The following is a 26,156-nucleotide window of genomic DNA, read 5'->3' as shown; positions in this document are numbered from 1 at the left end:
AGTCTTCCATTCTCTCCTTAACCCGTGGCTTGGGTTCCTTTGCCTCAACTGCAGAATTTGGCCTAATTAAACTACCCACAGCATCAAATCGAATCACCATCATACCGGACTCACTTTAAAATACTTTCCTCTCTGGGAGGCCGTGGCCCTCTTTTCTCAGGTAGATTGTTCGGCTGCATGTATAGTCACCCACAGTGACTTAGCTTCATAAAGCTGACGGCTAGACTGTTCTAGAAGGATCAAGAAGGCTTCATTTGCATCTTCTTTCAAATAGATATGGCCAGAAAGCAAGCAACAGCTGGCCATCTTCCCTGTTTGTTCCCAGGGTAGCAGAAAAGCAGGGCAGTGCTTAGGTCATGAAGTCGAAGGCTTTCCTTGAGAGCTGTGGGTAATGACTAAAGTCCATTGGCATCTACCTGATGAAAATATTCTAGAAGTCTGTGTGTGTATGTGTGTGTGTGTTTACATGCACATGAAGAAGTCAGAGGACAAGCTTCAGGACTCAAGCCTCCTTCCACCACCTGAGTCCTAGGAACGGAATTCAGGTTGCCAGGCTTGGCTATCAGTGTTCCTTACAGTTCTTAGCCATCTCACTGGCCTCCACAGCCATGATTTCTTTGACCTCCACCCCTCACTTGATGTCAGCTCCGTGGAGACTGGTCATGGCTCTTAGCATCTAGAACAGTGCCTGGCACAGAGCTGACACTCAGCAAGCAAACACCAGCCATGTAAGGGAGCCGCTGAATGGTGGAATACTGTGTCTCAGGGACTGTAACCTCAGAGGCAGCACGGGGAGAAGGTGACACTCTGAGGTGGCGGCCTGTGGGCCTCTTGTGAGAACAGTCTCGATCTTAGGGCTTCTGGCCACAGCCCTCTTTTCTATGCACTTAATTGGCTGTCATGGTGATGAAGTTCTGACCCTCCTCCGAGCCACGAGGATTAGAACTTTTTTTTTTTCCTTCCTGGCACAAAGTGAAAGGCTCACCCTCCTGGCTCATTATTTTCTCATGGTTCTCTGTTTCCTCCAACTTGCTTAATCCCTTCCAGGCCAGTTTCCACACTTGTTCTGCTTTTCTCTCCTTAGAGTTGGGGCATGGGTTGGCGTGGGTGAGGGGAATGAAGCACCTGGCCAACAGAGAGCACCTAGAGGACTCTGGCTGAACCGGAGCTGGGGCCCAAGGGGGCGGCTCCAGGCATGCTCAGGCCAGCCAATCCGGAGCTGTCCGAGCCACTGGGCTACAGGCCTCAGGATCGACCAGCGTCCCTGCACTTGTCCATCCTCAGTCCGTCCATCCGTGTCAAGCCATGGTGAAGCTGATAGCACTCACCGTCGTGGGACTGGTTTTGGCACTTTATAAGAACCACCGGGCTTCCTATCAGTAAGTTGTGTTGGGGTCATAGGGTGAGGGCTCCAGCCCCGTGGTCCCTACCCCCCTGCCGGCTCCAGGAGAATCTCCACATCCTAATGCAGCTTCAGGCTCTTAAAGGGAAAATCCATAGGCCCTGGACAGGAAGTGCATCTCAAAGGGGTTTGTCCGCGTTGTCAGTCTTTTCATGTGCTTCTTGAAAACCTTTCACGTCTGAGAGAGGGGGAAGGTCAGGACACACAGGTGAGATGTCAACAAGATCTGTGTGCCTAGCTACAGTCTTTGAAAACAATTTCCAAATACCAGACTAGTGTGCATGTGTGGGTCACATGGGGAGGTGGGATTGGTTTCTAAATGAATACATTAGTGAAAGAGAGCCCCCTGGTTTAGAGGATCGCAGTCTGAGGCCCCACGGAGGGAAGCAGACAGAAAGCCTGAGTGGAAACTGGCCCACATAGGAGCAGCCATTCCCTGGGGTGGCGCACATGCTCTCCTGGGTGCTGGGCTGAGGAAAACAGCACTGTGAGCTGCACTATTGGTCTGGCTTTGCTTTTATTAAGGCATCGTGGGCACACCATTTTGAGTGTCTAACCACTGGATGCTCCAAGAAACCAGACGTGGAAACATCTGTGTAGAAAACTGCTAACAAGGAGCCTGTGAGTGTAGCTATCCAGCAGAACGCTTTAGTAACCCACCAGAGTGTTAAAGGGTGGAAGGTTAAGGATGTCCAAGAAGGTTTATGATAACCTTTTATGGAGGGTTCAAAGTCTAGACACCATCCTTCCCTAAAAGGCTTAGGAAACACTACTGTTTTATTTACTCTGAGGTAAAAAATTAATGAACATGGACTATTTGGAATTAAGGAATTATATAATCTTATGGACTTATTGGGATTTTTCCATACAGAGTTGGGTTTTGTAAATGATTATTTCTTAAATCTTAAAACATTGGAAGAGTATTTGGACCTGAAAAAAATTGTGTGTGTGTCTATTTGGAATTAAGGAATTATATAATCTTATGGACTAATCGGGATTTTTTTCCATATAGAGTTGGGTTTTGTAAATGATTATTTCTTGAATCTTAAAACATTGGAAGAGTATTTGGGCCTGAAAAAAAAATTGTGCGTGCGTATGTGTGTGTGTGTGTGTGTGTGTGTGTATGGTACATGTCTGTGTGTGTGTGGATGGCTGCATCTGCCCCTGTAAGCACCTGGAGAAGTCAGATATTGGTCTTGGGAATCTTCCTCCATCATGCTCTATCTACCTAATTTTTGAGGCAGGGTCTCTCACTGAAATTGGAGCTCCCTGACCGTCTAGATTGACTAGTAGAGAGATCAGGCTGTCTTTGCATTGTAATACTGAAATTACAGGTGTGCACTGCTGTATCATGCTTGTGTAGTGAGTATTTTCCCTGTAGAGCCATCCCTATCACCTGATTTGGGCTTTACACTTGTAAAAATTTGGGCTTTAAAATTGTAAAAATCAGTTGAATTACAAATTGGGAATGTGTGTAGAATCTCCTGGAGGATCTCAGACAAAAGGAAGGGAAACAGGACCCACCATCTAGAAGCCCTAAAGCCTCCACACAAGAGGCTTCATGGGCCTGAGGGGTACCCAAGGTCTCCCTGGACATGCCAAGTCTTAAGCACCACTCTCCGTGACTGAATCTGATCATTGTTACCTAGCAAATTCCCCTACACCTGGTAATGTGTATGCTCTTCTGTAGAGGGTACTCAGACCCTGCCATCTTTCCTGTTAGAACCAGAGCCAGAGGGCCTGGGCATGGATAAGGATCTACCCTCATTTGGGGGACAGAAATCTGCCCAGAGAAGAGTAAAGAAGTGATTTCGTGACATCAAGGCAATCCTGGCTCTCAGAGTAGATACATCCTTCTTCAGCCTTCTGCAGGGATAAAGTGCAAGCAGGGCTATGGTGTATACATTAGGAGGTGGGGCAAGAGCACAGAATCTGTGCAGCTCCATCCTGTGCCTTGGAGAACTTCCTGAACTTCTGATATGGGAGAGGCAGAGAGGAAGAAGCCAAGAAGGTTCTGGTTCATCCTTGTAGTCAGATCTGGAATGTGGCTTTTCATGGTATGTACCAGACAAGTCTAGAGAATGCCCACGGCAACAGAACATTTCTTGAGGATGCGAGTTGTTGAGAAGCAGAAAGGCTCCTTCCTAGATTTACCGCGATGCTGTGTAAGGTCTCTGGGTTTCTATCTTTGAATGGAATGACAAAGCTAGCATTAATTCCTCAGCATACCTCTGCTACTTCACCTCACACGTGGCAGTATGTCCTAGAGGCAACTGTCAGTTCATTTTGTCATGTTAATGCCAGCAAAAGCTCCAGCCAGTTTCTCTACCTAAAACTTACGAGAACATCCCAGCAGGATGTTTAAGAGTGGGCACATAATAAGCTCCCTGCAATCATTTGCTTTCATAATTGTTAATATGTGACCTCGAAATCCACCAGAAGACTCCAGTGATTAGTACTGGGTGTGACAGACTTCCTGTGACTGCGACAAAAACCTGAGAGAAACAACTTACACATAAAAGACTTAACCGCTGAAGGTGTTGGAGGTTGAAGCCCATGGGGGCTGGTGCATTGCAATGGTACTGCTGTAAGGAAGAACAGCATGAGGAGGTGGTAAGAAAGGGGATCAGAGAGCTACTTATCACATGACGGCCACAGAGCAGAGAGAACCAGAGTAAAAGGCTTGAGGACAAGAGAGATTTTCAAAGTCAGAGGTCCAGTGAGTGACCCATGTCCCTACTCACGGGAGGCTATGGACACTATCTTCCATGGTGTCCATTACCTCCAAAGTGTTCATTCAATTATGGATCCATGAATGCATTACTCTATCCATTAGGTCAATACCATCATGACCTAATCACTTGCTAAAACCCCATCTCTGAGCATTGCACTGAAGCCAAACCTCCAACGAATGAGCCTTTGGGGATAGTTTATACAACACTGGAATGTTATCATAATTCTCTGACACCTAGGCTAAGGCTGAATTGTCTTCCAGGCCTGCTGGCCCCATCAGAGTACCTGTCCTGCCTTCTCTGTCTGAGACACTAGATGGACAGTGCCATAGAATGGCTGAGCAGACATCTACAGGTGCCATGTTCACATTGGAAGCCGAAGGCTCAATATGGTGGAGCATATTACTCACTGATTTCTAGCATTTAGGGGGAGCAACAAGACCCAAACCCGATTAAGGAAAAGCAGCATGACAAAGGACTTGATAGACATGATGCCCTGGTCCATGAAAATGAATGAAGAAGCTAAGGATCCTATCACTGAAGACCATGGTAGGCTATGGAAGGCAGGAACAAGCTATGGGAAAAGTGTAGTCAAGGCAGAGTAAAAAGTGTAGGCTCATGAAAGGGTACAAAGGAAGAGGGGGAAACAGAGAGCTTTGTATCACGACATCTGATTTCCTATCTCTGCTGTACTTTTTAAATTAATGGTGAATAAACTGGTGCTTGATGTTTCTACATCCAGAAAGAAGAAAATGTGTGTGTGTGAGAGAGAGAAAGAGACAGAGACAGACAGACAGACAGAGCTGCAGAGACTGAACCCAGGACCTTGAATAGGCTTACCAAGTACTCTATCTGAGCTGTGCCCTCAGCCTGGAAAACATCAATCTTTAAAAAACTACCTTTCAAAAACTACCTGAAGAATTAAATGAGGAAGTATGTGTAAGTGACCTTGGCATGAGATTTGGCACACGGTAGTCTTCATAAAGACACCCAGAATGAATGAAGAATGGTTCTCACAAATAGAGAAGTACCTGGGCCCCCAGAGTGCCAGCATAGCTTTAGGGCCTGATGTGCTTTGGCAGGGGGCCAGTGTCTATTTGTACAGCACAGTTCACAGCAAAGTTTATGTGATTTCTGGATGGACTTCAGAGACCTTGGGATCAGGGACACATCTCAGACATTGCACTTTATCTACGAGACCCAGAACATTTGCCCTTGACAAGATATTCCCTGATAATCGGAGAACAGCTACAAAGCTGAGCGCTAGATACAGGCTTGCAGGCAGAGGAGCGACCGGGTGCCTCTCTGCAGTGATGCTATCTATCTGCAAACTGCGCCCAGCGAGAGGTTTGCTTTCATGCTTGTGTTCTGACCTGGCTTAGCCACTTCGTAACTGTCATCTTAGCCATCTGTGATTAGGGAAACACACACACACACACTGGAGGTGTTTGAAGACGAAAGGGGGCAAACACAGGACCTTTCCTTTGGCATCAATAGCATCCTGTTGAGTCCTGGTTTGTCCAGGTCATTAATTGGGACCCAGAGAAATTGGGTGCAGGTTTTCTGTCTTCTTGTTTACTCTGGGCTTGGGGGGGTCACTGTAATTATTTTGATGAGAACCGTTGAGCCAATCAGCTTTTCTCTGTCCCGTGCAAACCCATCATATTTAATGGACCTTGTAATCCAGGTTTCACACTCTTACTCTTTTTGTGTACTTTTGACTCTTAAAAAAAAAAATCACTGGCTTCTTCCAGGAGTTTTGACACGTTTGATGACTTCCCATGCCTGAAATCCCTCTTTGCGTGCCACTCTGCCTTGTGTTGCGACCTTTGCCCTTTAATGTCTTGTAAACATTTGCTGTATGTTCCTCCAAAAATCGTCCTTCCTAGCCACGGGTCACACAATCAGTTTGATAAATCATGACCAACAAACAGAAAGAACAGAACATAAGAACTAACAACGCACCACATGGGGCCAGAGATACAGCTCAGAGGTAAAGGGCTGCTTATTTTATGCAAAGCCCTGACTTCAGTCTTTAACAGAGCAGAAGAAAAGCCTCAGGATCAGGGGGTTCTTTGTGAAGCTTGTTTGAGGTGTGTGTGTGTGTGTGTGTGTGTGTGTGTGTTGTTTATGGGAATGCACACACATGCCATCTGCTTACATCGTCGCTTTTCATACCATTGAACTCAGCCTGAAAAGTGTGTAAGCCTTTGCTGTATCACTTTCTTTTTATTTCGCTGTCATAACCTTTTACGATGACGGGGTCAAATTGTAGTCAGACATTTTTGGATTTTCCATTTCTGAAATGCTTTTCAGTTTCCCAAGCCATGGGACAGATTCCAGCTTTTCTCCTGAGTCAGCTTCCTAAGTTACTTCCCGCCACCGAGGGAACACAGCCCTCTGCTATGCCTGCATTTCCCATTTAGCTACATCTGTTTCTCTACCATCCACCCCATCGCATCAGGATACATTCAGGTGCTGTCATAAGAGACCTACTTGGTGGCACTTGCAACCTATTCATCCAGACTGCTCTAGACCATGGGATTGATAACTACTTTTTTTTTCCTGAAGAAACAAACAAACCCTCAATTCTTTTTATCCTTTGTATCCTCAGTCACTAGGAGGAGGGGTTTTTATATAAAGTGTGTACTCACTCCTGGCTCATCTTCTGTGAAACTAAATTGCCAGGAAGGTAAGAAGAGAAGTTCCCAGCTCATCACAAGCCAAATAAAATTCCCGGGGACCCTTGGCTCATTGTCACTATTTATTAAGACTGTATTGTGTCATTTGTTCCAGAAATGGTGCAAGTCATTGTTTTGTTCTCCCAGCTGTGCCAACGTTGTGGAGTGTGTCTTTCAAATGCCACATGAACGGCTTTCCTCTGTCCAGGGGCCTGCTGACGCTCCTTCTCACCTCTGTCCATTTCGCCTTCGTCCTTCACTCAAATATCCCCCTGCGATGCTTAGGTACTCAGATTCAGTAAGTCACTCCTCTGCCTGACTTCACACACATGCGCCATGCCTCTTTGCAGGCAGTCTCTGGATATGACTTTGTGAAGTTGTAAATACTTTTAAAACACCTGAAAAACAAACGCCCTGTTTGGGCCGTAGAGCCAGACAGAACATGCAGGTGGAAAATATATATTTTTCTTGAGTTCTATGAAAGATGCCTCCATTTTAATGCAAGCATTTGGAATTGCTTGTCCTTCTAGCATGGTTTTCTGATGTTTAGCCGAAGTAGCATATGTATTTGGAGCCTACAAATAGAGAGCAATGGCAAGCTCTTCCCAGGAGCAGCTCTCATATCAGTGGCCTTAAGTGGAGTCCTGCTGCCGGTCAACCTAACTTTCCACAGTGGAATCCAAATACAACTGATGAAATAGTTCCTGTCGTTGTCAAAGTACACCGAGCCTGGAGGACGCCGTAGGCTTTTGTGTAATCTATTCACCACCGCACCTAACAGTCCTCACTCAACTCTATGTTATACCCCTAGGTACCCGCCGGTCTTGAAGAATTACAGTTGCCAAGGAAAACTAACTCAGGCTGGACCCCAGGAAAAAGATGGCTAAGGAGAACTCTGTGGGCTTACATTTGCGCCTCAACTCTACCTTCTAAATGTTGTTCTGAGTGTTTTCTCCTTTTCTCCCTTTCAGGGCGAGATTAAATGCTTTCCGTGAAGTAACACCAGTAGAACTCCCTAACTGCAATTTAGTTAAAGGAATCGGTATGTATAAGGATGAAGAAGTGTCAGATTTTAACTACGAGAATATTATTGCTATGTAGATTGCTAATGTTTCAGTTCAGTTTCATCCAACATTAGAGCATGCAATGTAGAGTCAGGAGCTGATTATGAATTCCATGCGCTTTGAATTTTGACTTCACCGATGTATTACCAAGATGGTTCAGTTTTGATTGGGTTCTGTTTGGTCAACAGAGCAAAACTGTATCTAGAACAATGGTTTCATGGTAACAAACCCAAGGAACTGGCAAAAGAGAAAGGATGAAAGAAATAAAGCCTAAAATAAAGAATAATTGTTTTCAACCACAAGGCTTTTTCTCAAGCACTTCGTTGAGCATTGGAGAGCAGATTCTTTCCCAGACGTTCTCATCAGATTTCCCCTTAGATCTCATTAGGCAGATCTGGAGGACAGGCTGACATCTAGCTGCAAAGGAAGCTGGGAAGATAATAACCGTTCTCCATCCTGGGAGGCAAGACCTGTCAGCAAGATAAAAAGGTGGAGGGATAGGAAGTCCTGGTAACCTACGCAGGGTGTCCCAGGGCTTTACCCTGTGACTTGTCTCCACCAATTGGAGGCCAAGTCATTTGAGATCCATTTTTTGCTGTGTTTGCAGCGGGTCATGGTTTTTGCTTTTGGAATTATTTGTGTGAGATGGCTATAGTCCAGAAGGCTAGTCAAGAAGACTCATTTAGGTAAGGTGCTGAAGCACAAGCAGATAGCTCACAGCACAACACTTTTTTTTTCTAGAAAGTGTAATATTGCTTTCAAGCATCTCTGAGTGTTTGGAAAATATGCACACTCACGAAGAGTGTGACAAAAAAAAAATCAAATACTTCATTTGTTTCTATATTCATTGAAAAGTCAAACCATTAAATGTATTTAAGTGGTAACTCACTTGAAGTGAGCTGTTGTTGGTGTTTATGCATGGCCAGTGCATGCTCCCGAGTAGCAGCGTCGTATCCCCATTTGAAAACACACACTTGGGGTTTGCTTGGATTTCTAACATGGTTTTCGGATATTTAATTGATCTGCAACTATGATACAGCACATGTGCTTGGAGTTTATAAGTTTAGGCTAATAAACTATTTGGAAAGATTCCAGATAATCACACATGATTGGTATTCAGTGAATTTCCATGGACTCCATATGACAGATTTTGATTCTGAGATTTTAAAAAGCCACTGATGGAGGCAAGTAAATGAGGAGTGCACTGTCATTGTGCTTGTTGATGATATTAATATTTTTAAAAAATTCCATGGAATCAAGATAGACATGATGGCACATGTCTGTAATCCCATTACCTGGGAGGGTCAAGATAGAGGCCATCCTCAGTTTACAAAGTGAGCTTGAGGCTAGCCTGGGTTACAAGAACTCTGCCTAAAATAAGTTTTTTAAAAAATCATTCTTTAATTTTCTTTTGATCACATTCATCAATGGGAGATACAGGAAAGACTTATTCTGAGCCTAGCAAACAGGTGCTATGAGAGAGACCCATTCTCAAGGGAGAGGGAGTAACTGAAGCTTCTTCAGCTTCCTGCCTGAGTGAAACACTGTGTTCTCCCCTCCCCCACTCCTGCAGAGACGGGCGCGGAAGACTTGGAGATCCTGCCCAATGGACTGACTTTCCTGAGCACCGTGAGTGTTTGCTAGAGCCTGTTCTGAGACTGACAATGTCCGTTTTCCTTCGGCCTTCTATGTGCCAGTGTCCACTTTCAAATGAGAAGGGCAACCATCTTTCCCTCTCATAGGGGCTGGCAGCTGTGCTCTGTTCACGAAAGATGTGGCTGACGGTGATGGGAGATGTATAGGGGATGACCATAGAGGATCTGGCAGCTCCTAAAGTGTCCTGTGGGCCTGTCATGCAAGTCAGTCAGTTAAGAGGTGGCCCTGTGGTCACCTGTGGCCCAGAGTAGCCAGCGAGGACACACGAGGCAATTGGCTCCACTCTCAGCTCTTGAGGTATCCATGATAAGCCTGCTTTTTCTCACCTGTTGTTTTTAAGGGATTAAAATATCCTGGAATAAAAAGTTTCGATCCCAGTAAGCCTGGAAAAATACTTCTGATGGACTTGAATGAGAAGGAGCCAGCAGTGTCAGAGCTGGAAATTACAGGCAATACGTTGGATATATCTTCATTTAACCCTCATGGGATTAGTACATTCACAGACGAAGGTAACAATTAATATTAAACCTCCTAAAAAATTAAAGGGGAAAAGTATGACTATTTCTTCTCACCCTACCAAAGGTTAATCACGAATATATTTCATGAATTTTGACCTGGCCTCCTATTTGTTAAGCAATGTTAAAATCATTTCAATGCTTGGAAATGCTAAATATTTCAGATTGGTAAAGCCATTGATTTTATAAAATAATAATATAAAATGATTATATATTCAGCTTTAATCACAATAGGTTTTTCCATATTAAACAATTGAAAGATGCAAGCATTTGCAGCCATAGCTTTTCCAGCCCTGAATCATCTCTACGGTGACATTGTGAGACAGGGAAACTGCTTTCCTGTGCACTCTCAGCCCCATTGCTAGCTGGGTGCTCTCGTCACCCTTCAGATGCTCATTGTCATTTCGATGCTTTCAGCTGCACTTCTTATCCCCACCCTCCATGCCTTTATCCATCCTCTCTCCCTTTATGTCTGAGGCCATTTCCTTTGCACTATAATAATTCTCAAATTCAGTTGCACGCAGAAACATCCGGAAATGTGAAAACCCCAGTACACAGCCTCTAGCCCCAGAGAATTGAATTCTGCTGGCTCCAGGGTGAGGGCGGCTGGGGCAACAGTTAAGACTTGTCCAGGTGACAAAAATGCTAATGTATGCTCACTGTCTCCACTCCCTCCTCCCTTCCCTCCTCCCCTCCCTCCTTTACTCTCTTTTTCTTGTCCTTCCTTCCATCGTTTCTTCCTCCTGCCTCACTTTTTTCTCTTACCCACTGTCTCCTTCAGGAGCATTACCCCTCATGACTTTCCTGCTTCTCTTCCGGCCAGCTTCCCTCATCAGTCACAGCTCTCTGAGCAGCGCCTCATAGTCTCAGCTCAACATTTTACTGCTTGTTTATTTTTCTCTTTCAGACATTTCAAACTATTGTCACTGTGCCTATATTCTAGGAGAATACCCCCAAAGATAGGAAATGGGACTGAAGTTCTAAAGGGAAAATAATATTAATAACCTAAGATTCTTCCTGAATACTTTTGTGTTCCTCTCCTCTGACCACTTTAAACTTAGAATGTCAAAAAGTGATTATATGTGTGTGTGTGTACATATATACTTGTCAATGGTCTTTCTATACACACACCCAAATCTTTGCCACTTTAATTTCGTCTCAAAATATTTTAGGTGCAAAGAAATATAGTGTTTGCCATGTGTATACTTTTAAAAATAAAACTGATATGGTATTGCCAAACCCTTTTGTAGGTGGCTGTCACTTTCTGCACTTAGTCCCAGGCTCCCTTTTGTGTCTGCACTTAGATTCACTTTCAGGCTCTTGGATTCTGTTGCATGAGATTTCTGGAACATCAGCCATTTGCTTTTATATAAGGAGGGTTCCTTCCTTCTTTCCTTCCTTCCTTCCTTCCTTCCTTCCTTCCTTCCTTCCTTCCTTCCTTCCTTCCTTCCTTCTTTCCTTCCTTCCTTCTATAAACATTCTTGAGGATCAGCTTCTAGAAGTAGAATCTTTTCCCATACAATACGAATTCTGGTTTTAATCCCCACTCCTGCCTGGAGATTTTGTCTGGGGATCTTTTTCCCCTGGTCATCAGCTTTTGATACATCCTGTCCACTGCCTCTCATGCCCTGTCCTGTCTTTATTTGGTCAGTGTTATTCTGCTAACACTGTAAACCAGCATTCCTTCTGTAAGCCTCAGGGCCTGTTAGTCCATGCTCATGGTCCCAGGAGATTAAACTCTGACCCTTCTGTAATTCCCAGCAAGACTGCTCCTGGCCTCTCCTGTGACCTTAGCTCCCCCACTTTTCCTTCTCTGGGCTCTAATCACAATTTCACTATGAAGGAACTATATCAAGGAGCAGATTCTCTTCCCTCAACCCATAAGCTTATTTCTCCAGGTATACACGTGGTTTCCTGTTGCTTCATTTAGGTCTCTGCTCTAATAACATCTTGTTGGAAAGAAGGTCCCTGTGTGACTATCATGGAGACACCAAATTACCCACTGGCTCTTTATCATAGTATGATATCCCTCTGCAGTATTTAAGTCTAACACCAATTAAAAATACGTGCTTGTTAGACAGGCCAATCAAACATATCTGAGTTGGCTTTTCTATTCGCATCAGCTAAACAGTGTATCATTTACTTTAAATGCTGATTTGATGATGTCAGAGGCTTCCAGAGATACTGCTGCCTTCCCTACCACTCAGAGCTCTTTCTTTTATGCTCCAAGTCCCCTCCCCCGACTCTCACTCTCACTTTTCCTGAGGCATTGGTCACCTCCCACTGTGTAAATTACATGCAAGCTCACTATCCCCTGTGTAAGTTACATGCAAGCTCACTGTCTATTGTGTCCTTTGCACACCGTCTAGTCCAGCTCTGACACCCTCAGTCCTTTTGCCTCAACTCAGGGTCCCACGACGATCACTTGCACTTTTCAGCTGTCTGGAGTTTCTATGCTGGTGATGTCCATTCTGAAGTTCAGTGATTTCTTTTTTCTTTTTATCCTGTACAGTTGTGAGTTTTTAGAGGTTGTCACTAGCTTTTCCTTTAGCCACTTTTCTTGGGAGCAATCAAGAACACTTTTCTTTACAAAGATGAAAATATTCCATCCGCCTGACATCCTAAGTACCAGTTGGATGTGGGTTGAAATTGCTTTGGGGAGAAAGAACTGACGGCTGAGAGATTCGCTAATGCTTCCAGTTTTTTTTTTTTTTCTTTTTCTTTTTTCATCTTCTCTTAGATAATGTCGTGTACCTGCTAGTGGTAAGCCATCCAGACTCCTCATCTACTGTGGAGGTGTTTAAATTTCAAGAAGAGGAAAGATCACTTCTGCATCTGAAAACCATCACACATGAACTTCTGCCTAGGTACTGAGGTGCCATATAGGGACAACTCCCTGAACTGTGAAAGACATCTCATTCACGTTTAGCTTTTCACCGGGGCCAGGGCAGATTCACCTCTGCTGGATGCTCTTCTTCAGAATGTTTTGAAACCCTTGGGACCTTACGAGTGGGTTCAGTTCCTTCTTCCCTCATCTACTTCATGCTGGGTGGACACTATAGCAGGGCTTCTGGGCTCAGTATCTCTATTCGAGCCATTCCATGAAATTTTTTTTTTTGAAAAGTGCATCTTTACAAGACAAATCTCAGAGAGTCCTGTGATTTCCAGACACACACAGAAGAGAATATTCCAAACTAAGTGCATCTTAGACATCCTCACACCGCATCTAGAGTGGTGTGTTGTGCACTCTTTATGGGAATACTGGGTTCCATATTAGATTCCTGGACCATATAACATATAGGAAAAGTACATACCCAAGGATCTCAATTCTGGGCAACCCAATAAAGTCAACCTTCTTACTTAGCCTATGAAGAATTGGTCTATGAGGCCAGTGACAGATTTAAGACAATCTTACCTCCACAAATAACTGTATAACGTTTGCTATGGTTCTCTAGAATTCTAGCATCTTCTTGTATAGTTTAAGAACAGCATCCATCCACCTTGGTTTTTGTAAATTTATATCTGTGTGTGCTGCCGGCCACTAGCAATGTCTTTGCTTCTAGCATGCACAATTTTTCCTGTGTCTCTCCTTTCCCTCCTCACGTGGCTGGTGTAAAGATGAGGAAACCGAGAGTGAGCAGCTGTTAAGTTACTGAATAAGGTTTGACTGATCCAGTTATTGTCCAAGTAGGAATCAAGGCCCATGCTCTCTGCACACTCAGGATGAGAGCGAGTGGAGAGGATAGGTTAGAGGTAGATTATAAGTAGAAGTTTCTATTTATACAGCAAATGTATTTTAGGGGACAGGGTGTAGCTCAGTTGAAAGGGTGCTTTCCCAACATGTACAAAACCCTGAGTTCAATCCCCAACACTACCTAAGTCAGGCACGGGGGCATGTGTCTGCAGTCTTAGCCATTGGGAACTTAAGACCATCCTCAGCACTTAAGGATTTTGAGGTCAGTGCCAGGGATACAGGATACTCTCTCTCTCTCTCTCTCTCTCTCTCTATATATATATATATATATATACACACATATACATACATATATGTCCACACATATATGTATGTATATATAAATATTTTTTTAGTTACCATTTAATATTGGACACTTCAAGTGTTTCCAACTTTACAGGACAGGCATATATACATTTTTTTTCCTGGGTCAGATGTGAAAATACTGCGTATTGACAGCATAGAAGTAACAGAATGCCACAGTTCACTAGAATTTGTCTCTCTCTACCCAAGGATTAGTCACATTTGTGTCTTTGTATTTTAGGGTTGTTTATGGTATTAATATTTGAATTACTGAATTTGTCATGAGCTAATCATCTTAATAACAACATCGTGGCTATTATTATTGGTCTATTATGTGTTCAAGACACTATGGCAATGCCTTTGCACTTCCAGTTTCGTTTTGTTTTTACCCAACATGCCAAGAAAGAACACTGAGTTTCAGGAAGTGGCTCCAAGTTAGGTGACATGCTGTGGTCCTACATTGTGACCATAGCGGGCAGACCCAGATTCTAACAGTATACCAAATTTCCAAGCTATTACTCCAAACTGCTTCCATCTGCTCCCTTTCCATGGAGAGCAGCATACTAATTTCTAAAAGCTGCTTTAAAAAGAGAAGTAGAAGCAGCTTGTCACATTTTGCCCAAAAACCTGCACAGACTCATCCTAACTCCACGCACTTTTCTTTCACTGTGGTAATAGTAGCTGCTGTTGATGGAAGGCTTAGTGAGTCTGGCTCCCTGCAAAGCTGACAGCATTGTCTCATTGTAATTCCCATCGTGATTCCACAGTGGAGGCTTTTCTAACGAGCCGTGCAACTTTGAGGGGAAAATCGTTTAAGCTTGCTTCACAGATGAGAAACTGAGGCTCCTTGTACCCCGGTCACTCACTCCGGTGCTTTGGCTGCGTCAGAGCTGACGCATTTGCCACAAGGCACTCTGCAGTAGAGCAAGGATAATTTTCTCTCAGATCATTCCCTCCCGGGAACTTCCGTCACCTCAATCAGCAAGAAATGACTCACTTATGTGTTTGCTATTGTACCTATTAAAGCTGAAAAATAGACTCATATATCTTACATTTTCAGCAGCACAGAGAGAATCCTAATGGGAAGGAAAAGAGCCCAACACCTATTTCTGAACATTCTTGTTCACAGACTCTTTCAGTTAAGAGCTAGGAAACTTTATGGCCGATGATGAAAGAGGCCATCATCCTTCCTTCACTGATAAGGAAATTGAGACCACAACATGTGAAAGGATTGATCCTCCCCTGGATCACACAGCAAATAATGCTGGAACCACGGAGTTACCAGGTCACTGTACTCTGTGTTACAACGGGCTTGACTGACTTGAGTTCGTGCACGTGTGCTGATTTGCCTTGCCCTTCTAATGATCTCTGGCTTAATTCAGTGTTTACTAAACATACATACATACACACACACACATGCACACACACACTCACGCACCAGTACATTTACATTACGGCTAGTATGACTTTCATATCTCAGTGCTAACAATCGCATCTTATTGTCTTTGGAGATTGGCTAGGACTGATGTGATAGTGATCCTGGGCTATCCCTGACGGTGTAATGACTTCATGTGATATTTTGGTTTTAAGACTAGACTTTGATAAATACCAGTGCACAATTCTATAATGTGTGTGCTGTCTCTCTGTGTATAATCATGTGTATTTTTTTAATTGCAGCATCAACGATATTGCCGCTGTTGGGCCTGAGAGCTTTTATGCCACAAATGATCACTATTTTGCTGACCCATACTTACGGTCCTGGGAAATGTACTTGGGTCTGTCATGGTCCAATGTTGTGTACTATAGTCCAGATAAAGTCCATGTGGTAGCAGAAGGATTTGATTTCGCCAATGGCATTGGCATTTCCCTTGATGGCAAGTATGTGTACTTTCTAGAACACAATGGGTTTGCTTCAATTCTTCTTATATAGTTTTTAGTACAAGTAATATGCAATATGATTATCTGTTGTGTTATGTTAGTAAGATGAAACTGGAGAAAATGTAAAAACTACCAATTCTTGAGTGAATACAGTATGTAGTTTGGGTCTGTAACATGAAAAGAGTCTTATACCAGAATGTAAAGCAAGGCACTGGTTCCCTCATCAGAAACTCTTACTCTTTTAGTTTCTTTTCTGTTGCTGTAATAGAACACCCCAACCAAGGCAACTTACAAAAGAAAGCATTTAATTGTGGGCTCACCGTTCCAGAAGGTGAGTCTGTGATGAGTGTTGCAACAGACAGGCAGGTGAGGTGCTGGAGAAGTAGCCGAGAGCCTACACGTCGAGGTGTGGTAGGGTGCTAACTGGGAAAGCCACAGGCTTTTTAAATCTCAGAGCCCATCCCGAGTGACACGCCTCCAAATCCTTCCCAAACAGTTCCACCAACTCCGGAACAAACATTCAAATATATGAGCCTGTGGGGACCACTCTCATTCAAACCACCATACTTTTGGTATGAAAGAGTCAATGTCACTGTCAGTGATGTGGTCTACTATTTCGGGTTGGTTTTACAACAAACAATTCACAGACCACAGGTCACTATTGGCCTGGGCACCACCCTTTGGGTAGCATTGATGTGCACATAAAACCTGTCTATCATTCCTATCTATACCCTGCCTCATCTTACCTCATCCAGAATTTCCCAGCATCAGTAATACAGAAAACAGCAAAGTGGGCAGTTTTCTGTCATTCATTTTGTGTCTGATCCTCAGAGAAGGTGGTTAACACACCACTTCCCCCACTGTTCTAGAATGTACTGTGCTGAGTCTCAGCAGGACTCTTTTTGGTGTACGGTGATACACTTTGTTCATATGACCAACCCCATGTTTGGATCAGACTGAGAGCAGGAAGGGAGGAAGACTTCTCTCCACTGAGGCCAAACACTTATCTTCTCTCATACTTTCTTGGCCTAAAAAAAGAGAAAGAGTACTGGCATCAAGAGCGTGTCCCAATGCTCCCCAAAACCTGAATTTATGACCTGTTGACATGCAGAACCTTTGGCTTGCCACTGGGTTGACAAATCAGAGGGAGAAATGTGCAATGCAAATATTAAGAGCAGGTGTTAGCACTCACTGAGTTCCTTCTCTGCTGATCAAGGATTAGTACCTTGCCACCTTCGTGATGACTTCCCAGTGAGTAAACACTTTGTGCTCTATAGATTACATTGAACTCTTTCAGAATTGGGTTTTGCTTTGAGAGAGATTCCATTTTTCTAGTTCCTGAGCAAAGTCCTGCTCCAAGACGAATTATCACAGCTTACCTTTTGGCATTACTTCAAGTGCTTTCACGGAGCTCTTTCTTCTTTGAAGATATGTCTATATAGCTGAGTTGCTGGCCCACAAGATTCACGTGTACGAAAAGCATGCTAATTGGACATTAACGCCATTGAAGGTAGGCCGTTTTAACACCGTAAGTGCAGAGTGATAATTGGACTCTAATTGATTTGTGAAATTAAATGTGAGGAGGAGGGAATTCTCTGATAGGAGTGGGTGAGGAGCAATTGCTTACTCATTTATTTAGAGCTGTAAGTATGATCATGTGTTTGTCGTTCACTTTTATTCCATGGTAGAACAGAAAACAGCAAGCCAAGCTTCTCACCCAGGGGACTCAGTGACTTTCTGCTCTAGAGAATTTTAGTATGTTTTTTCTAGCTCTCTTCCTACTTTCTTCTTCTTGTTCTTCTTGTTCTTGTTCTTCTTCTTCTTATTATTATTATTATTATTCTTTCTTCTCCTTCTCTTTGTCCTCTTCCTTCTCCTCGGCCTCTTCTTCCTCTTCCTCTTCTCCTCTCCCATTACTCTGTCTTTCTCTCTCTCTGGTGACAGAGACGCCAAGAAATAGTCTCCCATTTGTAGTTCACTTAAGACTCCCTTCTGCAACAGCCACATGCTCACGGTGGTTGCACAGGTGACCTGGCTACTTCCAGATCTGCCCTCACTGGCCCCTTTACCAGCTGTTCCTCGGGAACAGCAACCCTCAGTCCTTGTCTTTCCTGTGCTCTCTCATCTTTCACTTCTTACTGATAGGACACTGCAGTGAAACCTTTTCTAACAACCCAGCTACAACTTGAGCTCCACTCCACCTCGCCATAGATCCTGACTCCCTAATGCCTTAATTCTTGCTTTCATTGTTTATTACCATGACACCACAGACTTTACTAGTCTTCTTTATTATCTGAAGGATTCACCAGGACAGAATTTTTTTTCCCCATTTGTTACAGGAAGGGTCCCTAACATCTAATAAGCAACAAGCAAACATTTGTTTAATGGCTATGGTAAGGCTCACTGCATGTCAGGGCTTTACCTTTCATCCCTACTAATTCGGGTCTAGGCTAAGTTTTGCTCAGAAAGTGTAATTGCATAAAGGGGAATGAAGGAGGCTTATGCCATTAGAGCATTATGAAGTGGTCCCTGTCCCTCAGAGCCACAAGGCACCATGCTGCCAGCACCCATGCCCACAGCATGAAGCACTGTCACTGCCAAATGCATGACTGTTCCTGTCACCATTTCTCAGGGACTGTCACCAGGGGCTTCACTCAGAGAAAATTGCCTCAAAGCAGCATCAAATCTAACATCGTGTTCGACATTAAAAATCATTGGCAGAGCTAGTTTAATATTAGCTGCAGAGAAACGAAATTTCACACACTCCAACTGGCTTAGGGAATAAAAACAATACTTCTGCAAGGTGAAAATTAAGGAGTTTTGCAATAAAACTCAATTCAATATAACTCAATGTGGAATGCAAGGGCTTTGTTCTGTAAGGGCGGGGGTCAGAGCTGGCTTCCTCATTTGATAACAGGACAGGGCCATCTCTCATCACTCCAACCAACCTAGCAGAAGCCACCCTGTCAAATGCAGTGACACTCGTTCTTTGGAGGATCATGGGATTTAATATTAGTCCAGTAACACTTCAGAATGCCAAGAGACTTGAGTAACATGCTCAAGTTCATTATCAGGGCTGTGATGAAGGTGGATGCTGTATGTCCTGCCCAAAGCCTTACAAAGGAAGGAGGCATGGATGGACCTTAAGACATTATGCTAAACGAAATAAGCCAAACACTGAAGGACAGATATGATTTCACATCCCTGGGGCCATCCACGGTAGCTCACATCTGTAATCCCAGCACTCAGGAGGCAAAGACAGGGGGATTCTGAGTCAGAGACTGCTTTGAGTCGTATAGCAAGACGTAATCCCCCCAAATAAAATACTTTTAATAATTAAAATACTTTAAATTTGCTGGAACAACGGGACGGTAATTACCAGAAGCTGAGAAATGAGGAGTGACCATTTCATGGCTGCAGATTTCTCTTGAGTGGATTGAAAAGTTCTAGAGCTGGTTGCTGCTGGGGGCAGCCACACAGGCATGAGCCTGTACCTGCTGCTGCTGAGCTGTCCATGTGGAAATGGACACGTGCATGACACATGGTCTGTTACCTGTGTTTTAACACTGTGAAAAGAGTTCTCTCTCCCCCCCCCCCAAGACTCTAAGACTCAGAATTTGCCACATTGCAGCCAGCTGGAGTTCTAAGAATGTTGGGGGGTGTTAACGTTAAAAACAGACCCCATCTCTTTAGGGCATTTCTTCTAGGCAGTTCTGGGGATTGAATCCAGGCCCCATTAGGGAAAGGGCAAGCACTGCTGCTGTTACCTCACTCACACCCCATCCAGTGTCTTATTTAGACTTCAGTATCTTCCACACGTCTTTGTGGCAAAGCGAGAGCACATGCCTGTTGCAATGCTTTTGATTTTATTTTACTATTTTATTTTATTAGCATGACTAGGCATTAGATATCTACAGGGCAAGACTTCCTATCTGGATCCAGATCAGGCTACCTGCTGGATGGTGGCTGGTCTTGGCAGAGGCTATGTCTGTCCAGTTCCCTGTCCGTTCCAGGTGCTGAGCTGAGTGCCTCGCACAGTAATTACGTGGAGAGTGGATGCACTCCAAAAGTCCTCCCTGTCCCTTTCTCACCTCTACAGGTGCTCTCAGCAGGTTTCCATCCGCCATGGAGTTTGCCAGCTGCAAATTCCCTGCTCCATGCTAACAGCACAACACTAGATAACATCTTTTTCTCACTTAAAGAAGTTAATGTAAGCCTGTGAGCAGAGAGCTGACCCCAGGGCGGATGGCCCCTGGGGCCTGGCAAAGAGGCAGGCATAGAGGCAGTAGATTTTGGCCCATGGCTGTTTGCTCAACCTCCTCCTGTGGGTCATGCTGTCTGTTTGCAGGCTGAAGGGCGGCAGTTTTCCCTGACAGTGAGAGCGAGGCTCTGCCAGCTTGCCTGAACCCTCTAATCCTTTTGTGGACGTGTGGGGACAGTTCTCATTTTGAGCAGGGAGCAGAGGGCAGCCGCAGCACACCGCAGCGGCCTACCCACGCTCGCGAGTTTTCAGAGAGTCACGACCGCTTATTTCCAGGGTCCCTGGGTACTGAGATCCTCTTGGCCTCAGAAGCACACGGTAGATGTTGTTTCTCCAGTGAGAGTTAGAGGTAAACAAATAGATGGGATTTCTTCCCGGTAGAAGGCAGCCAGGATGATGAATGGAGGAATTAGGAATCGTTGCTATTATTTATGACGCCGGCGCAAAGCCACGACAGCAATCTATGCAGCCATCATGCGTTTGCAGCTTATATTTAGAGAAGAAACAGCAAAAGAGCAGGGAGCGGAATAACATCAGGAAACAAAAGAACAAACTTTCCCTCAACTTCGAGGCAAAAATTAGACCCTGGGTGGCCATTTCTTTCCTGGCTACACAGCCTCTGATTAGCTATGAAGGAACTTAGATTTCCTCCACGTTCCTCCTCAGAAATGAATCTACATTTCTTGCTTCGTTTTGAAGTATTTGTAAACATATCACATGCACGTGTCTCTTTAGAAAGGATGGATTTATGCTACACTCAATTTTGTTTGTTTGTTTTGGGTTCATGTACAGATGGTTTTAGTTAACTCTTTTTTAAATTTTTTTTTTAAATTTTTCTTATTAGTTACATTTTGTTAATTCTGTATCCCAGCTGTATCCCGCTCCCTCATTCCCTTCCAATCCCACCCTCCCTCCCTCATCTCCTCCCTGCCCCTTTCCAAGTCCACTGATAGGGGAGGACTTCCTCCCCTTTCATCTGACCCTATTTTATCAGGTATCTTCAGGACTGGCTGCAAAGTCCTCCTCTGTGGCAATTCTTAAGACTCCATGTTTGTTTTGTAAATCGTCCCTTGTACCCGGTGTGCCTTTGAACCCCCACAGAATGTTGGCATAGCCAGAAGGCCAGCTGCATCCTTGAAGTGAAGCTGAAACGGGATGAATTATATCCCTTGAATCAGCTCCCTAAAATAGAAGGACTGTCTCTGGCTGGTTCTTTGTATCTTCACTCTTTATCCTTTGGGATGAATTGTGTCCCTGGGAACAGCCTTCTAAAACAGGAGGATAGTCTTTTTTGAATTGTCTGTGGCCAGCCCGTCATATCTTCACTCTTTCTCTCTCTCTCTTTTAACCCTGGCAGGTCCTCGACTTTGACACCCTTGTGGATAACATCTCTGTGGACCCGGTGACAGGGGACCTCTGGGTTGGTTGCCATCCCAATGGGATGAGGATCTTCTTCTATGACTCAGAGAACCCTCCTGGCTCAGAGGTTAGTTTGCAAGGTGAAGTGGATGTGGGGGCTAGCTTTAACTACCAATTTTCAATTGAAAACACAATTCTCACTTGTATGTGCACATAGAGAAGGCATGTGATAGATGATCCAGGAATCCAGAAGTCAAAAGACAAGAGTCCAGAAAGAGCACAGCTAGTCCTTTATGACTGGATAATTTGGGGGTGGGTGTTGGTTTACAAAGATGTGGGCACCTTTGTATAGGGACATCAACAGGAGATGAAACAGTAACACAGGGCTCTCTGTGTGTGTGTGCACAAGATAGCTGTCAAAACAGTAAGGAGAAGGGGATGGATAGCATGTTGGGAGTGTAACTAAGTGGAGAGTGCTTATCCAGCATGCGTGAAGCACTGGGAAAAGGCAACCCTACCATTGGAAAAATAAAAACCAAACAAAATGAACACAAGCAAAAATAAACACACAAACAAAAATGGAGCGGTATTTGAAGGGAGCAGGCAGCTAGCTGAGAATTTAGCCAGCCAGGAGTCATCTGCAGAGAAAAAACACTCGGGTTGAGCCTCTTCTTCACCTCTTCAGACCTTTTAAGCATGCAAGAAGGTGAGCTGAAGAGGCCCCTCCAAGCAGGCCTCTGTACAGGTCAGCCTGGGGAGCACGGGCTTAAAGGGATGTGGTGAAGGCTTCCAGCAGGAGGGTGCCAACATCCTATTTCATTAGTGACTTCCCCATCCTAGGAATTCATAATACTTAAAAAAAATACAATGGTGTCACACTGCTACGTTGTATCCATTTGCTATCCATTTCTCCATATAACTTTCCCTTTCCTGGCATCAGTACCCCACCTAGGGTATCACTTCAGCCTCTCTTGGTATCTCTGATGGACTGCCTCTGTGGTTCCCATGGATACAACATCCATCGATGCTGAAGTCCTTTATATGAAGTTATGTGGCATTATGCATGATCTACGCACATCCATCTTCTTGTACACTTTGCTTTTGCGTATGTGTGTGGGTTTGTGTACCTACATATATGGGCACATACAGGAGGTGGCCAGGAGTCTATGTTGCTTATCTTTACAGCTGCTTTTTCACCTAATGTTTTGGGACAGGGCTTCTCACTGAATCTGGAGCTTACCAATAGGCTGGAAGCAAGGCAGGGAACCCCCTGTCTCTACCTCCCAACACTGGGACTACAAGCTCAACTCTCCACGAGCAGCTCTCTATGGGATGCCAGGGACCTGCACTCAAGCAGTCATGATCACACAGCGAGCGTCCACAGGAACATCTCCTCAGCCTGCCTATGTATTTAAACCTCTCCACATCTCTCATGAGGCCTGACACACATATAGATAAACACCTATGCTGCCTTATTTAAAAGATCATAATAGAAAAGGAAAATTTATACGTGCTATACATGTAAATGTGTATAACACCACACACACACACACACACACACACACACACACACACACCTATTTCAATCTGCGACCACTGAGGTCTGCAGATGTGGAACCTATGGAGAAGGCTGACTGTATAGGATGTACAGAGGACCAGCATATGGCCATCCTATCTATACATACCCAGGGAGTCTTCACCTCTCTTAGCTATAGCACTCAAAGATCCTGTTTTGCCCATTGTCTTCATCTTGGCAGGTTATTTTGAATGGATTTACAGTGCAAATAATAAAAATTGGAAACCCATTTGCCGCAGGCACTTGCACATTTACCACGACTTATTCATTTTCCCCTATTTTTGTTATTGCATTTATTTATGTATTTGTGTTTCTATGTGTGCGCACGCATCTGTACATGCCATGACACACATGTGGAGCTTACAGGACAATTTGGGACAGGTGGATCTCTCCTAACATGTGGCTCCTGGGAGGTGTAGTCAGGCTGCCAGGCTCTTCAGGCGTCACTCACTGGATCTCACTGCCCCTATTCTGAGTTTTTAATATGTGGTAACTACACCTGTTATTTTATCCAACAACATGCTATTACTCTATTGAACAAATACGTACTTTTAAAGCTTGGCTTTAAATCAGTCTTACCCAGAATGATGGACACACACACACACACACACACACACAATATCTCCCTGTATCTTAAAAAATCTAATATGAATGGATCATCTAATTTTCAAACTCACAGGAAATTATGATTGTGCTTAATGTTAATAATCTCTTATGCCTTTTTCTAGGGTTGCTTTCTTCTTCTTCTTCTTCTTCTTCTTCTTCTTCTTCTTCTTCTTCTTCTTTTTTGCTATTAGCTTTGCTCAGTGCTGTATTTGGTAGAATTGAAGAAATGTATGCCGCGAAGTGTTCAGTATGTAAAAAAGCTGAGCACAAGCTTCAGTTCTAACTGTTCTTGCTTGTTAGTGCAGCCAGTGAAGTTGGGGCCTTTGCTCTAGCAGGGATTTGTTTTGTTGTTCCGGAAAAAAAAATTGCTTCCTTTCTAATGATGAATTTGGTAAGGGAAATAAATAAATAAAGACTCTGAACGCCCTTTCTATTGTACTGCCCCTAGATACTGACATACTGCCTAGGTAACTATTTCTTTTTCGTAAGTAACATGTTAACCTTACAGCAGCTTCCCAAGACGTGTCTGCAGGGCTAGCTTTGTTACAGGTCATTTGGATTCTCCCTCTGACCTCTTTTATGCCGTACAGAGTGTTCTGCAGTAACAGATTTCTCTTTTTCAAGTCACAATATTTTATCCTTGTCAAAAGAGAATGTAGAAGAAATTTGGTCTCCCCCATCTAAATCTTCATGGAGACATCAACGGTAAATGAAAAACCCGAGCCTTGGCCCACAGCCACTGCCTCCGTAAGACCCTCTTCATATTAGGTTTTATTATGTAAACTTGTTGGGTTACCCAAAAGGACCAGGTACTAGCTATGCCGTATGGCGAATTTAACATGAACTACGGGGTCAATAATGATGTGATGAAATTTCTCAGCTAAGTGAAGGAAATTAAACTTAAAAATCTTTTCTACTTAGGGGTAGGACCTTAAGTGCGTAGGTGTGCTACAGAGAGGTGGCTTCTTGGGTCATGCTTTCACTCTTCTTTGTCTACATCATAAAACAAGACATTCTGAGGAATAGCGGTGCATACGCACCTGTAATCGCAGAACTTAAGAGTCTGAGGCGGGAGAAGTGCAAGTTCAAAGCTAGCCTCGGACATATAGAAAGACGGTCTCATAGCTAATCAACCAACTGACCAACCAACCAAATCATGACGCCCCAAGCAGAAACTCAGTGTAAGCCTCCAAGTTCCTAACTTACCTGAAAAAATGCACAGAATGGACCCAAATGCCAGTAAGGAAACCATATAGCCACTGCTCACACCCCCTTTCTGACATTTACTGTGCTCCTTACTGTGCCCTAATGTCTCACACCAGGCTGTGTTGCTCGCTACACGCCGTGCCTTACCCACGCGTGTGCATAGGCCTGCTCCTAGTGTTAAAGATCACGTGATCAGAACTCAGCCAATTGCCAATGAGGAAACAGCTCTCTTGACTGATGTAATTTTATGAGATAATGTGGCTAAAGGGGAGACGACGTCAGGTTTAAAGCTGGCTGAAGCGACTTAGCAAACTCTTAAGCTCTCGCCGTCTTCTTGACAGGTGCTTCGGATCCAGAACATTTTATCAGAAGAACCCAAAGTAACCGTGGTGTATGCCGAGAACGGCACAGTCTTGCAAGGCACTACGGTTGCCTCGGTCTACAAAGGGAAAGTGCTGATCGGCACGGTGTTCCACAGAGCTCTCTACTGTGATCTGTGACAAGCGGGGTTCGCCCAGGCCGTGGAGACAGAGCCCGTTATTTCAAGGTGTATTTGAAGGTGCCTGCCTCAGTGGCGCATGCTGACCAATGAATGTTGACTTGGTCTCAGACATAAGAAGGCATGAGAGGGTTTACTGGCCACAAATGCTAAATAGCAAGAATTTCTTGAATGTTAGCCCAGGACTACTTGAGGACTTCCCTTACCAATAAAACCTCGCTTTCACCAAAATGGGTACATTTCTCCAGTCCTGCATACTTTGTGTTATGATTCATATGAAATGTTCCTACAGGCTTACATGCTAAATGTTCAGTCCTCAGCTGGGGCTACTATTGAGAACTTCAGGAGGCAGTACCTCACTGGTGGACGTATGTCACTGACAGGAATGCATTCAGAGGTTACCCTGGTCCTCACTGTGCTCCTCTTAGCTTCCTCTGTTAGCTGTGAGGAGGTTCCGTCAGATGCTAGGGCTGAGTTGCTGTCTTACTGCAGGCCCAGAAACTACGGAGCCACTTGTGGACTGAAGCCTCCTAAAAGAGCCAGAACGAATTTTTTTCTCCATTCAGTTATACCAGGCAGTCTGTCACGGCATTGGGAAAAGTCAGTGATGCCTTGTATGGAACTCCAAACACGCTTTCCCTTTCACACACACAATCCTTGAAACCACCTAAAGTGTCTTTGTGCA

The 26,156-nt window shown here is 44.2% G+C and overlaps 1 protein-coding gene across 1 annotated transcript; it reads left to right on the top strand.

The window, feature by feature from the left end:
- Positions 1 to 1,220: 1,220 nt before the first annotated feature.
- Pon1 (paraoxonase 1) lies at positions 1,221 to 25,702 on the top strand. Its single transcript, XM_021655163.2, has 9 exons — positions 1,221 to 1,379; positions 7,787 to 7,857; positions 9,453 to 9,508; positions 9,876 to 10,044; positions 12,791 to 12,917; positions 15,764 to 15,964; positions 17,393 to 17,474; positions 21,583 to 21,711; positions 25,314 to 25,702. Exons 1-9 carry the CDS (start codon positions 1,306 to 1,308, stop codon positions 25,470 to 25,472), a joined length of 1,068 nt encoding a protein of 355 aa, XP_021510838.1. The 5' UTR covers positions 1,221 to 1,305; the 3' UTR covers positions 25,473 to 25,702.
- Positions 25,703 to 26,156: the final 454 nt, after the last annotated feature.

The sequence above is a fragment of the Meriones unguiculatus genome, chromosome 21 (assembly GCF_030254825.1).
Source record: "Meriones unguiculatus strain TT.TT164.6M chromosome 21, Bangor_MerUng_6.1, whole genome shotgun sequence".
Taxonomy (NCBI): Eukaryota; Metazoa; Chordata; class Mammalia; order Rodentia; family Muridae; genus Meriones; species Meriones unguiculatus.
The sequence above is the reverse complement of the archived record's forward strand: the minus strand, read 5'-3'. Positions and strand labels throughout refer to the sequence as shown.

Coding starts and splice junctions, on each gene's coding strand:
- Pon1 (XM_021655163.2), top strand. CDS start 1,306: ATGGTGAAGCTGATAGCACTCACCGTCGTGGGACTGGTTTTGGCACTT. Junction 1,380..7,786: donor AACCACCGGGCTTCCTATCA/GTAAGTTGTGTT, acceptor TCTCCCTTTCAG/GGCGAGATTAAATGCTTTCC. Junction 15,965..17,392: donor GGCATTTCCCTTGATGGCAA/GTATGTGTACTT, acceptor TCTTCTTTGAAG/ATATGTCTATATAGCTGAGT.